General features: G+C 42.9%; 1 protein-coding gene across 2 annotated transcripts in view; it reads left to right on the top strand.

Annotated features, from left to right (window-relative positions):
• The window catches only part of DNAH6 (dynein axonemal heavy chain 6), a 137,696-nt gene that overhangs the window by 22,984 nt on the left and 97,639 nt on the right, over window positions 1–17,073 (top strand). For both annotated transcript variants that reach the window (XM_081175972.1, XM_081175973.1), the window contains 14 exons: window positions 10–161; window positions 1,595–1,747; window positions 2,890–3,141; window positions 6,717–6,845; window positions 7,073–7,186; window positions 7,675–7,818; window positions 8,292–8,504; window positions 9,732–9,824; window positions 11,252–11,371; window positions 12,029–12,209; window positions 13,044–13,140; window positions 14,278–14,473; window positions 15,670–15,834; window positions 16,255–16,368. In XM_081175972.1, the coding sequence (XP_081032098.1) occupies window positions 10–161; window positions 1,595–1,747; window positions 2,890–3,141; window positions 6,717–6,845; window positions 7,073–7,186; window positions 7,675–7,818; window positions 8,292–8,504; window positions 9,732–9,824; window positions 11,252–11,371; window positions 12,029–12,209; window positions 13,044–13,140; window positions 14,278–14,473; window positions 15,670–15,834; window positions 16,255–16,368 (2,123 nt within the window). The remainder of the gene's footprint in view (window positions 1–9; window positions 162–1,594; window positions 1,748–2,889; window positions 3,142–6,716; window positions 6,846–7,072; window positions 7,187–7,674; window positions 7,819–8,291; window positions 8,505–9,731; window positions 9,825–11,251; window positions 11,372–12,028; window positions 12,210–13,043; window positions 13,141–14,277; window positions 14,474–15,669; window positions 15,835–16,254; window positions 16,369–17,073) is intronic.

Genomic DNA, 17,073 nt, shown 5'->3' with positions numbered 1-17,073 from the left:
AATAAACAGATGTTAAATTCTTTGCCGAACAACTGGAGAAGTATCACAGACAACACAAAGAAGCTGTGGCCATTAAACAGAAGAGGAACATAGGCTTGTTCCTCATAGATGCACAAAAGCTGAAAGACAAACTGATTCCATCACCAAAGCGCTGTTTGGAGGTAAATCTATCAATCACTTTAATACCAAACTTGGGAGGCCTCAATTTGGCAGTGAAATGGCGCCGTACAAACATAAGATAGTGGCTTCTGCTTCCTCAGGTTATGGTTCAGATGTATTGAAATACATTAGTTTGTAAATTAAAAACGGAAACAAAATATGTTTGAAAACCTTAAAAGGCCTGACAAGAACTTGGCCATAACGACTTCCAGATTTGGAGAATACTGAGGACAGTTCAGCCACAGATTGCTGAAAATCACTGATGCCATCTGAAAAAAAACCCACACGAAGAGAAAATAGTATAGAAATATAATAATCAGATGACATTTGGCAAAACCGTTAGTGACTAGAAACCTGGCAAAACTTAACACCAGCATAAATTAAGCCAGCGTAGGCTACTCCTATTCCAAACTCTGTTCAGGAGGAATTTGATTTACACTACCCTTTTTGCAGGCCATGTTCTACTGGGTTTCTATGCCACATGGCTGATCTGAAAGGGGTTTGGAATAGGTGTCAGTCTCTCCTTGCCCTGTTTCCTCTTCCTGTTTTGGAAACTTGCACTGGGTTAAGTTCCACCTACTGAGCCCCAGGTGAGCTGGGGGTGAGGGATTTAACTGACATATCTCTGAGCTGAAAGACTTATGCTGGCAGAGCCCCAGCTGTCCCTGAGCTCAACAGGGAAAGATTCACCAAATTCAGAATCTCATCCTGGCTGATCATGGCTTTGCTTTGCTTGAGTTTTAAGGTTTTTTTTTTGTTTAGCCCATGACATGGAAGAGGAGGGGACAGAGGGTGAACAAAGAACTGGGGGCTCTTCCCATACTTTGGATGCCCTTTGGACCGCTGTTTCCCCCCCCCCCCAGGAACTCTTCTCATTTTGAGACTGAGAGTTTGTTTGGACGATGGATGAGAACCCAGAGAGGAAGGGCGTGACAGAAGGAAAATGAATTGATATCAATTTTATATGTATTTGTAACTTTGTATGAGGGGACGCGGGTGGCGCTGTGGGTTAAACCACTGAGCCTTTTGGGCTTGCCGATCAAATGGTCGGCAGTTTGAATCCCTGTGATGGGGTGAGCTCCCATTGTTTGGTCCCAAACAGACAAACACTGGCTCCCTTGGCCTTTAACGCAAAATGAGCGCGGCAACCCCTTTACCTTTGTATGATGTAACATTTTTATACATAACTGTATTTTGTAATATTTTTGTTTAAGCGGGCTGTTAATTGCATCAGTTTTCTGTACACCACTTACAGATATTTTTAATATATTAAGTGGTACATCACTGATGTAAATAATAAATAAAAATAATGGATGTATTGCAAGGTGCGAAGTCTTAACTAAGAAACCGATTCTTGTGAATTAGACATCATTGCCCTGATGAAACTTTCATTCTCTGCTGAAATTTTCAATTATATATATTCTTTAAATTCCAGGTTATCAATGGAATGCTTCCTGTAATTGCAAAGAAAAAAGTTACTGCCATTCTTGTTGAGGCAAATGATGCTAAATTTAAACTGGAGTTTTATCCATCTACAACAACAGAATATGTCTTTAGTTTGACGTTCCTTGATGAAATACAAGATCGGGTTAGTTCACTATAGTGATCCTACTAGGTAGCATTTACTGTCTTGGAAAGTACTTATGACAACAGTGGAAAGGAATTGTGCTTTGCTTCCTTTTGGACTCATCTACCTACCTAGCTATATAGATTGTGCTCCATTAAATTTCCCTTAAGAAATAGGAATGCTACACAAGCCATTGCGTTTAATTTGAGACTGTGTATTTCCCCAAAATGTATGATTATTGCAGGTCATGATGAGTCCCTCCTGCCCTACAAATAGCAGTGGTATCAGAAACTTACTAGTATAAAGAACTAGCAAAGTGCTCACCATAAGGCTTGTATTATTGCATAGATACCTGCTGGATGCAATGTGTAGGTCCAGGTCACAAGTTTCAGGCAGGTCCCTGCTTTCAGGGGGAAAGGCTAATATTTAGTTATATGGGAGAGCACCATTATGGTGGAAACTTAACCTACTTGACGTATTTGGCAGCTCTAGCCAATTCGAATCATCCCTGTTGCTGTCAGCATAGACCTTTCTTCTGCATACACCTGTTCTGGATTCCAGTCTTTGGTCATACTTGAATGTCACAGAAGGTTGGGACCTGACTTTTGTACAGATGGTAGGAAAAATTACTTACCTGTATACCTGGGACGCGGGTGGCGCTGTGGGTAAAACCTCAGTGCCTAGGACTTGCCGATCGCATGGTCGGCGGTTCGAATCCCCGCGGCGTGGTGAGCTCCCGTCGTTCAGTCCCAGCTCCTGCCCACCTAGCAGTTCGAAAGCACCCTTAAGTGCAAGTAGATAAATAGGTACCGCTTTATAGCGGGAAGGTAAACGGCATTTCTGTGTGCTGTGTTGGTGCTGGCTCGCCAGAGCAGCTTCGTCACGCTGGCCACGTGACCCGGAAGTGTCTCTGGACAGCGCTGGCCCCCGGCCTCTTAAGCGAGATGGGCGCACAACCCTAGAGTCGGACACGACTGGCCCGTACGGGCAGGGGTACCTTTACCTTTACATACTATTTAAAAGAACCCGGAGTTTACTTTTGTGCCAGTTTTTCCTCTTGCTTTTAATGTAACATTTTGTGGCAATGTAGAATATTAGCACCAATAGTGAAGATTTTCCGTGGAAGCACATTTTCAAAAGAATTAACTGATTTCCCCCCTCAGATTGAAACACTTGAAGTTGACTCAAAAGTCGTAACCAAGATGTATCAGCTTATTGAACTATATGCAGTGCCAACTCCTCCTGAAGATCTTGCTTTGTTTTCGAGTCTGAAACCATCCATCGTTGCTGTCCGAAATGCAATTGACAAATCTGTGGGTGAAAGAGATGCCAACATTGCTAGGTTCTGTCAGCTCCTAGACCTAGATGTTCAGGAACTAAATTTAGAAGTTAAAGAAGTCAAACACCTTGCTCAGGTATAGAAACAATTCCCCCCCCCCCCCCAATGTTTATATCCTATAGAATTGCCATTATGGATTTCTGGTATTGTTTACTAGTGATTTGCCACTACCAACATTCTCCAGCACTGTGCACTGAAAGTACAGTACGCGAGATCCCCAGCTGAGTAGCAGGCCACATGCTTTGATTGCAGAAGCCCCAGGTTCAGTCATTAGCACCTCCAAATAAAAGGAACTGTCAGATAAGCAAGGCTGGGAAAGACCCCTGCCTAGGAATCAGTTCCAGCCAAAGTAGTCAGCTGTGGGTTTGTTGGACCAATGGACTTGGTATAAGACAGTTTTAGGTGTGTCAGGGGGTCAACAAGAACGCCAAGGTTTATAACAGTGTGACGCGGCAGCTAAAAAAGCCAATGCAATTCTGGGCCTCATCAATAGGAGTATAGCATCTAGATCAGTGTTTCCCAACCTTTTTTGGGCAAAGGCACACTTGTTTCATGGAAAAAATCTCGAGGCACACCACCATGCCAGATGGGGAAAGGTCACTTTTTACTTATGTAAAATAAAAAATAAAAAAATAGTAACAGCATAGAAGGTAGAGAAGGTAGGACTCGAACCAGTGGATTCACGTTACAATAAAGATTTTGACTAAACATGGGAAAGAACTTTCTGCTGGTAAGGGCTGTTCAACAGGGGAATGGTCTCCCTCGGGAGGTTTTTCCCTTCTTGGAGGTTTTTAAGCAGAGGTGGGATGTCTGTCTGCCATGGATGCTATGGCTGAGATTCCTGCACTGCAGGGGTTGTACAGTACTGGATAGCCCTGGGGATCCCTTCCAACTCTACGATTCTATTAGGATCCCTTTTATAAAAGAGAGAACTTTAATGGCACGGCCATTATTTATTTCGGCTTCTCCCAACGGGGCCACGAAGGATCAGAAAAGCTGAAGAAGAGACCCTTCCTCAGAGGAGGCGGGAGACCACCAGACCCGCCGAGGAGGGGAATCCGGCCGCCTTTCCCTCCAGAGCTTCGCCTTTTGCCCCGGCCAAGTTGCGCCGAGGGCACCTTGCGGGCTCTGCGTGGCTTCAGGCGGAGCCTAGGAGCCACTTCCCAGCCTGGAGGGCAGGCTGTGCGCGGACCCCGCCACTCTCGGGGCGCGATCCAGACCCGGCTGCCTTCCACGGCCAGCAGAGGTAGGCCGCCGGCTTCTAACCCGGCGGAACTGGGGCGTCCCGGGCGCAGCGCCGCGCTCCCCCCGCCCCGCCCCCTTCTCCCGGGTGCCCCCTCCCTCCTTTGTTCTCCGGAGCCCCGCCTCCCCCTCTGCCCCAGCTCACCTATTGGCTCACGCAGCCGCCACTCAGGTGGGGGCCCGCTTTGGCCCCGCTCCCCGGCCGCCGAGAGAGAGTGGGAGCGTGCGGGGCTGGGCTGGGCGGCCGGGCGTCTCCTTCCCTGCGCTGCTTCGGCTGCGTCTGCAGCCGCCGCGGGACCAGGCGGGAGGCCAGTCATGCCCAGACACTGCCAGCCGCTCGGAAGGAGCCGTCGCTCCGCCGGGCAGCGCCTGCCTGCGCGCCCCTCGCTCCCTGCGTCGAGGATGGCGGGGGCGCCGGGCGCAAGGCAGCGCCGGGGCTGCTGGGCAAGCGGCAGATGCTGAAGCAGATTTGGGAATTCCTGTCACAGGCAGCAAGGCAGAAGCTGATGACGGGGCACGTTCCCCGGGGGAGCGGGGCCGGAGGATTAGCCCGACTCGCCCGCCTCCCTCCCACGGCACACTAGGCAACGTCCGGCGGCACACTAGTGTGCCGCGGAACACCGGTTGGGAAACACTGATCTAGATCAAGGGAAGTAATAGTGCCACTGTATTCTGCTCTGGTCAGACCTCACCTGGAGTACTGTGTCCAGTTCTGGGCACCACAGTTCAAGAAGGACACTGACAAACTGGAACGTGTCCAGAGGAGGGCAACCAAAATGGTCAAAGGCCTGGAAACGATGCCTTATGAGGAACGGCTAAGGGAGCTGGGCATGTTTAGCCCGGAGAAGAGGAGGTTAAGGGGTGATATGATAGCCATGTTCAAATATATAACTGATGTCATATAGAGGAGGGAGAAAGGTTGTTTTCTACTGCTCCAGAGAAGCAGACACGGAGCAATGGATCCAAACTACAAGAAAGAAGATTCCACCTAAACATTAGGAAGAACTTCCTGACAGTAAGAGCTGTTCGACAGTGGAATTTGCTGCCAAGGAGTGTGGTGGAGTCTCCTTTTTTGGAGGTCTTTAAGCAGAGGCTTGACAACCATATGTCAGGAGTGCTCTGATGGTGTTTCCTGCTTGGCAGGGGGTTGGACTCGATGGCCCTTGTGGTCTATTCCAACTCTATGATTCTATGAATTCTATGAGCATTTATAACCAACAGTGGTATATTACACAAACCTCCAACGACTCATGCATTGCAATGGAGGGATATTTGCCTTCTCCCTGATGGATTCTCCTCTTGCCTGGACTAGGCATGTTTCGCACTGTCCCCATTCTCAATGAACTGATGTTTTGTTTTGTGATCAGAGATCAGTATACCCATCACTCCATACAGTATTTATTTCTTAATATTGAAGATGTCACAAGCAACATCTATACTTCACTCAGTCACAGTTATGTTTTTAATTTTTATTGTTCTGTGCATTGTATTGACTCTTTATAACTGCGTGTTCTCTATTTTATACCTGTATTTTCTCTACGCCCCCCCTCCCCAAGAGGTTCGGAGGGTGACAACATGGGAGCAGGCCTTTTCTGTGGTGGCTTCCCATCTGTGGAGTGCTCTGTCCAGAGGGGCTCACCTGGCGCCATCATTACATGTCCTTAGGCACTCGGCAAAAACATTCCTCTTTAACCAGGACTTTGGCCATTAAATAATCTATAGGGGAACTGTTATTATGATCATTTTATTATTCTGTATTATGTGTATTGTGTTTTTATTACTATGCCACGTAAATTATGTTTTTAATGTTGTTCACTGCCCTGGGAAAAAGGGTGGTATATAAATCGAATGACTGAATAAATATTTTCAAAGCTCATTAGCCATAAATTAACTCCACAAAATTCTCTGGATTATAGAGTAAGTGCTGTAATGGGCTTTGGCATATTTGAAATTCTATTTTATGAACTTGTGGCGTGCAGAGAATGAAAGGAAAATATTCATGGCCCCAACATAACTAATAAATTTGAACAGGGGGTGTATTTTCAAATTGGCAAAAACTTTATGGCCAGCAACATGATCTCAGCCCACTGACATGGAAAACCCAAAGCACAGCAAAAGGGCACTTTAAATGCTTTTATTTCCTGTGAACAGTTACTGAGGTATTGGCCAAGCCCTCCACTATTAGCTTAGTTAAGCAACTATTTGCCTATGTATTAAAGGAGCAGTTAATATAGAGAAATGTTGCAGTAGGGATTAGAAAGGGTGAAAGGAACTCATCACATATGCATAGCACTGCATGTTAGAGATCATATGCTCCACTGGATTTAATAGTAATAGTTTGACATGCAGCGCTTCTATTTAAACTTTTATGAAAGCTAAATGGTAAAGCAACTTCTTGATTTTTAATAGGATCCTCAGATTTTGGATATAGCTACAGACCAGGAAAGAGTGAAACAAGTTCTAGCAGAGCTGCAAACTATTCTTGATGAGCTACAGAAACGTGCATTTACGTATAAATCCTATCAGAAGAATTTCAAGGTGAATTGGTTTCCAATTCCATGTCTGTTGTGAGGTTGAAATGGGTGTGGGGAGAGAATGAGCCCTATCTGTCTATATCTATAGTTATATCTATGTTTATATCTATGTCTAGGGCTATATCTAGGCTGTTTTCTTCAAAGATATGATAGTCGTCTTATAATATACAGAATTAGGCTATTTTCTATTATTATTGTTATTGTTATTTACACCCTACCGTTCACTCTAAGGTGGAAATGACAAGATTTGATGCTTTGGAGGAAGTTTGTGCAGAGCTGAAATTGAAACAACTGTTATGGGATTCTCTGTCTGAATGGTCAGTACTTGAAGACGAGTGGATGGAGGTAAATTGCATGCATTGCTCTTGAGATGATCAAGTATAAAGAACCTGCACTACAATTATGAATATTGTTTTTAAAAAGATTTTGGGGGTTTTGTAGGGAGATGGCTATTTATGTGTTGAGTAAGTAAAAGGCAGTAATTATTTACAAATGAGGCAGAGCTGCTCTCCCAGCACTGATGTTGCTGGGGAGCAGTGAGGTCAGGGCCACATGATGGATCTGTGTGGTGCACTATATTAGGCCTGAGAGAGCAGAATATGTGAGTTGTTCTCTAAAGCTGCAAAGTTTACACACCTTCAGTTGGTAATAAGTACCACTGAATAGAGTCAAGTTTACTTCTGACTAAGTATATGTAGGAACTTAGCTTTTTTGTGCCTATCATGCTTGATATTGATTTAACTCCCTTTATTCTGGAAGAAATATCTTATAATGAACAAACTGAGTTTTCCTCATAGACCAAGCAACCCTTTTTGTAAACTCTCTTCCCACAGGCTAAATTCGATAGCTTGGATCCAGAAAACCTGAATTCTCAAGTTTCCAAGTATGCCAAATTTGTCAATCAGCTGGAAAAGGGCTTGCCACCTAATAATGTTGTGCCGCTGCTTAAGGAGAAAGTGGAGAGAATGAAAGAAAAGGTACAACTGACTTCCAGGTGTATTTCAAGGGAGAAAATATGCAATTTTGTTAAGGATGCCTTTCAAATGAACATTTCAGATTGCATCTTACTTGTAACATCATTATGACTATTTACGAAGCACCTTAAAGGCATGGCCTTCATGCAACCTAAAACAAAATGGAAGAGTTGTCAAAATGAATAGTGTAATAAGACCAAAAGGTTACAGGCCATTTCATTAGTATAAATATCTATCTAGACTAGAGTTTTTGGAATCACTCAGCCATCCTCTGATGGGGCCTTTTTGTTTCTCTAGTCTTCTTGTTTCCTTATAAAAATCATTGGTTTATATAGTAGTGCAACAAGATTACGAAGTGCCACAGAGACTACTTGTGCAACACGTGTTATCCTAAAAGTATAGGCAGTTTGTTGATCATCTGTGCATTTTTAACAAGAAAAAGTTAAACTAAAATTCTGTGCACCTTACTCTTTCAGGTTCCTGCCATCACAGACCTTAGAAACCCTTGTTTGAGACCCAGACACTGGGCTATTATAGAACAAATAGTTGGCGCACAGCTGATAGATATGGAAAACCCGTTAACCTTAGAGAGACTCGTTCAGATCAATGCTTTTGACTACTCTCAGGAGATTCAAGATGTTTCTGGACAAGCTTCAGGAGAAGCTTCCCTGGAGGCAATTCTCAGAAAGGTACTTTTTAACCAGATGCTTTAAACACCCACACCCCCAGTGTGGTGTAGTGGTTAAGAGTGGTAGACTCGTAATCTGGGGAACTGGGTTCGCTTCTCCGCTCCTCCACATGCAGCTGCTGGGTGACCTTGGGCTAGTCACACTTCTCTGAAGTCTTTCAGCCTCACTCACCTCACAGAGTGTTTGTTGTGGGGGAGGAAGGGAAAGGAGATTGTTAGCTGCTTTGAGACTCCTTTGAGTAGTGATAAAGCGGGATATCAAATCCAAACTCCTCCTCCTCCTCCTCTTCTTCTTCTTCTTCTTCTTCTTCACCACACCCACTTGGACTGACGACAAGTAAATAAATTGTCTATTTCATTTACTGAATCCTTGATTCAGAGCACACTTAATGAACTCTCTGGGCCATTGCCACCATTTGCAGAGACTGGTGCAACTCATGTGCCTGACGAGGCCGTGATGGAGCTGGAGTGTTGTGTTTTCCCCATGAATAAATAGCTTGGGTTGGCTGACATGGAGTAGCCTCTGCTAAAGTAGTGAGGAATACAGGGGATAGCAGGAGAACAGAGGGGTAGCGTACACAGAGGGAAAAGGGACAGTTTTGTTGTTGTTTTGAAGTACAGAGGAGGCACCAAGTGTCAAGATAATCACATTAACGAGACAAACAACAGGCAAAAAAATGACAGGATGATGTTTGAAAAGAAAAAAAACTAAGAGAAATGTTAAAGGGAAAACAGAGAAGGGCTAAGATAAACTCTAAGTGAAAAGTTGGCTAAGTAAGGCAAAATGCACTGAAGCAAAGAGTAGAAAACACACACAAAGTACAGGCAAATCATAAAGAGAAAACACACTGGCCTGAGGAGAACAAGAAATGATGGAGAGCCAAGAAAACCAAGTCTGCTTCAATGAAGGCAGAAAACGGAACTGGGTTACCTTAACAATTGTTTTTCTTGTTTCAACCACTAGTGGGAAACAGATCCCAACCTGGCAACCTTCTATGCTAATTAGAAAAAGGCCATTTGCTTCTTTCAGTTCTGTTAATAATGAATAAATTTTGCTTGGTATAGAAAATATGTGAACAACAGATTTTCAGTAGACATTGCAAACACCAGGGTATTGGGATGCCCCGTTTTACTGGTTTGAATAAATAAACTGAGTAAACTGCTGGTTTAACTCAGTTTATCAAACTTATTTTCAATGCTAATATAAACTGACTTTCCTCCCAACCAGGTGGATGATTCTTGGAAATTGACAGAATTCATTGTTCTTCCTCATCGCGATTCAAAAGATGTTTTTATCCTGGGTGGCACAGATGACATTCAGGTTAGGAACGGCTTTTAAAGCTGTCAGTTTTAAAGCTCATAATTTTACAGAACTCTCTTGAGTAGTGCCCATAAGGTCCAAAAATTATTAAAAATCATATATTTGTGTTTCAGCAGGTTTTTTAATTTTTTTATTTTAATTTATGACAAGATATGGTACGGTTTTCCACAAGTAAAGCAGGCTTTGTCAAAGCTTCCAGCAACAGAGTGCAATGTGTTGGTGCGAGGCAGGGAAGAGTTTTAGTCCCTTCTTCTACAGACTCCCATTTTTAAAATAGAGCCATTCTACTGCCTGCTTTGTACGTGAATAGTGTAGATACATGGGGGGGGGGTATTTACAGCAGCCTCATCACACTTAGTTTGGCTTGTTCAAATCAGTGGGACAGATATGAGCATGTTCTTAGCTCTCTGGTTGAAATTCCTGGGCTTACAAGTGCTTAAATTTGCCATGATCAAATGGTTTGTGCTTAGTAACTTCCGTTCCAGCTTTAAACACTGGCTGGCATCATGAGCCAACACAGGAAGATAATCATGTCCCTATGGCATCATCATCAGTATTAGTATTAGTATTAGTATTAGTATTAGTATTAGTATTAGTATTAGTATTACTCCACCCATTTGACTGGGCAGCTTCCAACCAACTGTAAAAGCATAATAAAACATCAAGCATTAAAAACTTCCCTATACAGGGCAACATACTTTGGCATTGCTATTCTGGCCAAACACACTATGGCACAACAGAACAATTTTATGTGCATGTTCAAAGCATTTGGACTAGCATGAAGTTGATTTCTGCCATGTCTGTCCAACACTACATGCCTAAAATCTGGTATTAAATTTTTAATATTGATATTCCCATGTCAAGTAGAAGTAAAAGAATGGGCTTGCCCCACTAAACAAGCATGTCATGATCGTAGCTATGTTGACACAAATCACTATTTTGTTGCAACTGTACACATCTATTATGATTGGGATTCAAGTTTTGATTTCATTAACAGACCTGTTGCAGAGACTTTGTTTAAGTATGAAAGTGTTTTACTTAAGTGTTACATTTTAATATCGAAAAAAAACTTTATTAGTTTCTGGTCTGCAACAATAGGAAGCTCCAACATATCTTTTCTGGAGTTGGTGGCTCTCCATATAGATATGAAAGTCTATCCATGGACTGGCATTTCTAAGAGATTGTAGGGGGAGGAGTTAATTTCCTGTGGTTTTGAAAAGATTAGGGCTGCAGCTTTAATTGATTTAACCAGTAGATCAGTCAACTAACACTTTAGCTGGGAAACTAGTCTGGGCTAATTTTAATTGGTGAGAACACATTTTAATTGGTGAGACTGAGAGAACAGTTTTCATACCTTGTATTTAGCCATTTACTGCTGGGGACTCAGTTGTCAAAACTGAGAATTCTGTTTATTGTTTTCCTTCAAGGTCATTCTAGATGACAGTATGATCAATGTGGCAACAATAGCATCTTCACGATATGTAGGCCCTCTCAAGGCGCGAGTTGATGAATGGCAAAAGCAACTCTCTTTATTCAGTCAGACGTTGGTGAGTGTCACCTTATTTAAAAGCATGCTCATTGCCTTTAGTGTTAGCAATAAAAGAGGAACAGTAATCTAGGAATATGTTACTGTTTCTTAGAAGTTACCCTTTACCTTTGACAAGAGAGTGTTTAAATATCAACTTGGTGATAGTAACATACCTGCATAGGAAGGATTATTGATGATCATGTAATTCATATCCATCTATAGAAGCAATATTGATTCTTTATGGTTTATTCAGTAATGGCCTGCAAAAGCATGTAAGTAGGACAGCAACAGTGTTTGCAGAAGACACTGAATTATTTAAATCTGCAAAGAGTTAACAGAAAAGTGTGAAAGTGCTATTTGGAGATGATACTGAAGTGGCAGCTGCAGCTCAGCATTGTTTGCAGGGGGGGGGGGGAGAATCATCCCAATTTTACTTATGAAATATGGTATTCAGATTTTTTTTTGCTTCTACAAATTAGTTGTATGCTGTTGGAGGAATGATGAATAGTACTTCTCTAAAAACATCAATATAGCATATTGCAGCCTTCAAAAAGGATACCAGAATAGAAGAGATTATTTAGGAACAGGATAGAAATGTGTTCCAGAGAACAACGACACCTTGACATTCTTGTAATTGTCTTTATTGCCCTGATCCACTACCCCCTGTGTGATGTAGGAAGAATGGCTGACATGCCAGAGAAACTGGCTCTATCTGGAAAGCATTTTCAGTGCTCCTGATATTCAAAGGCAGCTGCCTGCAGAAGCAAAGATGTTCCTGCAGGTGGACAAGTCATGGAAAGAAATTATGAGAAAAGTTAATCGTCTGCCTAATGCCCTCCGAGCAGCTACTCAGCCAGGTATTAATAGATCTAATTTTTTTATTATGCTTGATTATAACAAAACAATGTTATGAATAGCTGGAAAATGCAAATCACACCTACTGTAACTTAAGCGTGTAGTATGATTTTAAAAGCCATGTGCTGAAGTGCCTGAGGCCCATACAAACACACACACACAGATACACAAACACTTCTCAGCTTGTCCCTCTGTATTCGTATTTCATTTGAGTGATGCTTATGTATTGCTTAATGTAGGATCTATTTCCAGGGTTTATTTTATTCCTGCCATTTTGCCTTCTTCACGTATATGCAACTTTCTTCTGACTTTTTGGCCTGGTTCTCACATAGCACTAAGCCATGGTTTGTTTAACAAACCATGAGTTAACCACAAGTTGTCCCACAGACTGTCCAACAAACCATGGCTTGTTTCTCCACGCTTTGGCTTGTTTTCCAGCTGTTTCGACACTTGTGCCTTTGTAGCTTAAACAGCTGGATTTCAAAGAGTATATAAAGTTGGAAGCTTTTCTGTATATTACAAACCATCTTTTCCTTTTTTCATCCCAATAAACACACACACACACACACACACACACACACACACACACACACTATTTTCACTGTGCAAGCTTATTAAATTATTGTTTCTGAAGAGGTGGTGATGTATGCCAAATCTTCCTCTTTTACCTAAAGACAGAAACACAGATCTTTGTCCATTAGAAACCCCCCATCTGTTTCCTGCCTTGGCCTTGAGCAGTTGTTTTTTATTCCTTCCTACTGTCTACTCCTTGTTAGGTTTGTTACACATTCCATTTTCACTGTGAAATTTTATTAATTATTGTTTCTTTGATACAGGCCTTTTAGAGTCCTTCCAGAATAACAATGCACTTCTTGATCAAATTCAGAAGTGCCTGGAAGCTTATTTGGAATCTAAGAGAGTAATCTTCCCCAGGTTAGTTAAGAATCAATCATAATATAATTAAACCATCTACACTCTGGGTGATAGCCAGTTGCAATGTCCAATGGACTTCTGCTACCACAATAAGACCTTCCCTTCCTCTCCTACCCATGAAGCAACACTCAGGGCTAGGGGACTCCCTGGAGCAGATTTCTATGGGGTGGGGAGAGGCTGCTACAGGGAGGAAGAGAGAAAAGGGGATGTTGGATGTTGCATAAATCTTTATTCAGTATAATCTTAGAGGTGAAATCCCATCAGAATTAAGCACATTTGAATCCCATAGACTTATATGGAAGTGTTGAGTCTTAACTTTGGATAGATCTTATTTGTAGCTTTTTGATTTAAACCACGGGTGGTGAACCTGTGGCTCTCCAGATGTTTTTGAACTCCAGTTCCCACCATAGGCCATCCTGGCTAGGGCTGATGGGAGTTGAAGTCCAGCAACATCTAAAGGGCCACATATTCCCCACCCTTGATTTAAACCAGGGAATAATGCAAGTTCTCTCTTGGAAGTTGTGTGTGTCCAGGTGGGTTTGGCGCCTCTTGAGGGAAGGAACTTTGTAGCTTCAAAGGAAGTGGTTGGCTTTCACTTCCCTTCAAGCACTTCCTGTCTTCATCTAGAGCAGATCACCTGAACGTATTTCTTATCTCCTGTCTCTTCCTACTCAGGTTTGGGTTTGTGCTATTTGACTGTTCATGTCTGTAGTGGGCAAGGAAGGTCCTTTGTGATCCTTTTCGCCTCAAGCTTTTCTTAAGTTCCTATATTTATTTTTTGAAACCACCTTCATTTTTCTGTTGATTATCTGTCTGTTTTATAGTTTCAAGTCTTCTACTTCCTCATCATGCTCCTCTTGGTTTTAGTCCTACTTATTCCCTGCCCATGACTGTTTTGTTACCATGCTTGTTGAAATAGTGCACAACTTAATTACTTAATCCACAGGCTTTTAAAAATACATATATAGAAAAGCATGTTTTACAGAAATGAATGAAATTGCTTTAAGACAAATTAAGTCTGCTGCCTCAAATTATCCTCACAACTTCAGTGTAGAATATATTTTGAAATTTAGCAGATGAAAATACTTCTGAAATAATAGTTGCATTTTTAACACTTTCAAAATTATCTACAAACAGATTTTACTTTTTATCCAATGATGAGCTCTTGGAGATTTTGGCTCAGACTCGCAATCCTCAAGCTGTTCAGCCTCACTTAAGGAAGTGCTTTGATTCAATCGCTAAACTAGAATTTGCCTATATGGCTCCAGCCGAAGGAGAAGAAAAGGTTCTTACCAATGATATTTTAGCAATGCTGTCACCTGAAGGTGAGAGGGTAAGCAATTATTTAACTCAAGCAAAATGCCTCTGTGTGTTTGTGTGTGTGTGTGTGTGTGTGTGTGTGTGTATGAGAGAGAGAGAGAGAGAGAGAGAGAGAGAGAGAGAGAGGAGTTCTTTACAGCAGGAAGTGTTATGTGGGGAAGGTGGGAAGAGTTTTGCTCCTCTGTATGTAATGCATACACATTATGATAAGATGAATTTTATGACTTGCCATGAGCAAGCAGCATAACAGTGTGTGCTTCTGAATCACTCTGCTTTTATTCCACCCTGCCTGGGGCTGTGAGCAGCAAACCTTGATTTAGCGTGATGTGTGAACCAGTCCTTGTGGTTTTTCTCCAAATAAACCATAAGTAGTAAACTTAAGAATCAACCTTACCTTCCTCTCATGGTTTTTTTGGCAAGAAGCAAACCACAAGTTTCATTGATTGTTGCTCCCAGGGCAGAGCAAAACAGGAACATCATTTTTGTTTATGATAAGCCATAACCAACCAGCTCACTGATCAACTCCCACCCCGAAACCTATGTCCCCACTGAGGAGGAACATGTGGGATCCAGAACTGACCTCCACAGTCACTTACTGACTCACTGTTAAGACCGTGTTCATGGAAGACGATCTTACTCGGCTATGAATGATCGCCAAAGAAGAAGAAGAAGATGACACTCCTGCAGAATCTGTGTCTGTGACCCAGGCAGCCTAGGGTCAAGTGTGGGGGAAGGTTTACCTGTCATTGCAGTGCCATCTCCATCTCCAACATTTTAGTTTTCCCCATAGGAGAGAATGGCAAAAGTTCACTTGTGCTGGATAAAGTAAGTAAGCCTACACCCTGTCCTTAGCAACCCCTGCTTTGGATATCCTCTCTTCATAGCTCCCCCTCTTTGTCTGCATAGCCCCATCTTGGATTCAATTTATTGGTTGCACCAGAATGCTGTGAAATGTGGGAGAGTTGCTTCTTGCTTTCCATTCTGCTCAGTTCACTACCTGATAGTTGCAATGTTTATAATTCACAGTATAGGATTATTAGTGTTTCCTAGATTTATTCTGTATTTTATATATATTTGAAATAATAAAAATACATTGCATAAAGGTGTATTATTCATTGCGTCTTTAATCAGTTAAGGAGAAATCAGTTAAGTTACATTAAAAAAAGCACCAAGTTACCCTCATAGTAAGTGCAAGACTTGCCTTTCTAGGTTGGCTTAGGGAAAGGACTTAAAGCCAGGGGAAATGTTGAAGACTGGCTTGGTAAAGTTGAAGAAGCAATGTTCGCTTCCCTTCGCCGCCTGAGCAAAGCTGCCATTGCTGATTATCAGACGAAGGAGAGAGTACATTGGGTTGTCGCTGGACATCCTTCTCAGGTAACCAGGCTCAGTTACTGCTTTATGGTGGTGGTGGGGGGGAGAGCTTTGTTTCTTAGTCTTGAGGACATACTGGTTCTTTGAGCTGGTTATGGGCTTAAAGTTCAGTATATCTCCAAAGTATCTTCTACTTGGAGCTTACCTGGTTACTTAATGCTGCTGCTTTTATAGTGGACCAGAGCTGGGAACCATTTGACACAGACCAAGACTATCACCTTCCTGCATGAGCCCTCTTGAAATCGATGGGAGCCATGCAAAATAGTTGTTCTACAAGAGCACTAAGCAGGAAGATGCTTGTGGAACAGAAATTCGAAGGGGATTTATGCAATTAAAGGAGGAGCACAGTGTTAATGAAAGCAGTTCTCAGCTGTGGATGCCTCTACCTTTATTCTGCCCTGTTTTTGCTTTGTTTTTACATAGGTCGTGCTGACCATTTCTCAGCTCATGTGGTGCCGTGATCTGACTCAGTGTTTAGAAGGAGAGGAACAGGATCATTTAGAAGCTTTGGAAGAATTTGAAAAGGAAAACTTTGAAGTTAGTGTTCATACGGGGGGGGGGGGGTTGAAACTGATCGTATGGAGCTGTTTGACATAATTTTAATTAACTGTCCCGGGTAGCAGTTTCCACATGAGAGCGCAACCCTAACTGCCCTCTCGTGTTGAGGAGTGAAGGGTTTTTTGGGATTAGGGGGCCCTTGAGAGGCAATGGCTTGACCTCCCCCACCACGCCCAAGAATAGGGATATGCTCTGGCAGTGGGGAGGTAGGGGCAACTAGTGAGAGGGGGCTGAGTGAAGGTGGAACACATGGTTAGGAAGGGTGGGGGTAATGGAGGAACGAGGAGGGGACACTGGGAGCTGGCCATGATGCTGCTCAGGCAGATGCTGCTGGCCTCCGCTGGTGGAGAGAAGTGCCACTGGTGGGGATGGGGGCCCTGATGTGATGGGGGCCCTATGGGAAACTACGGCCCATAGTATCCTGGAGCTGGCATTGCAACACAACAAAAATATGCCCCCACCTCCTTTCTGCCCTGGTCAGTCTGGTACTCTCCTTCTCCTGCTGCTCCCTGGCTGTGGTTAGGATCTCTCTGTCTATTGCAGAAAAACCAGCAGTGTCATGTGGCACCTTAAAGATGAACAAATGTATTATGGAAGGGGTCAGCAAGGCTTACGTCGCCTGGGCCAGTTCACTCCTGCCAAGATCGCTCCGTGGGCCGGATCACATCTGCGCAGATGTGATTT

The sequence above is a fragment of the Podarcis bocagei genome (genome assembly GCF_964188305.1).
Source record: "Podarcis bocagei genome assembly, chromosome: 17".
Lineage (NCBI taxonomy): Eukaryota > Metazoa > Chordata > Lepidosauria > Squamata > Lacertidae > Podarcis > Podarcis bocagei.
The sequence above is the reverse complement of the archived record's forward strand: the minus strand, read 5'-3'. Positions and strand labels throughout refer to the sequence as shown.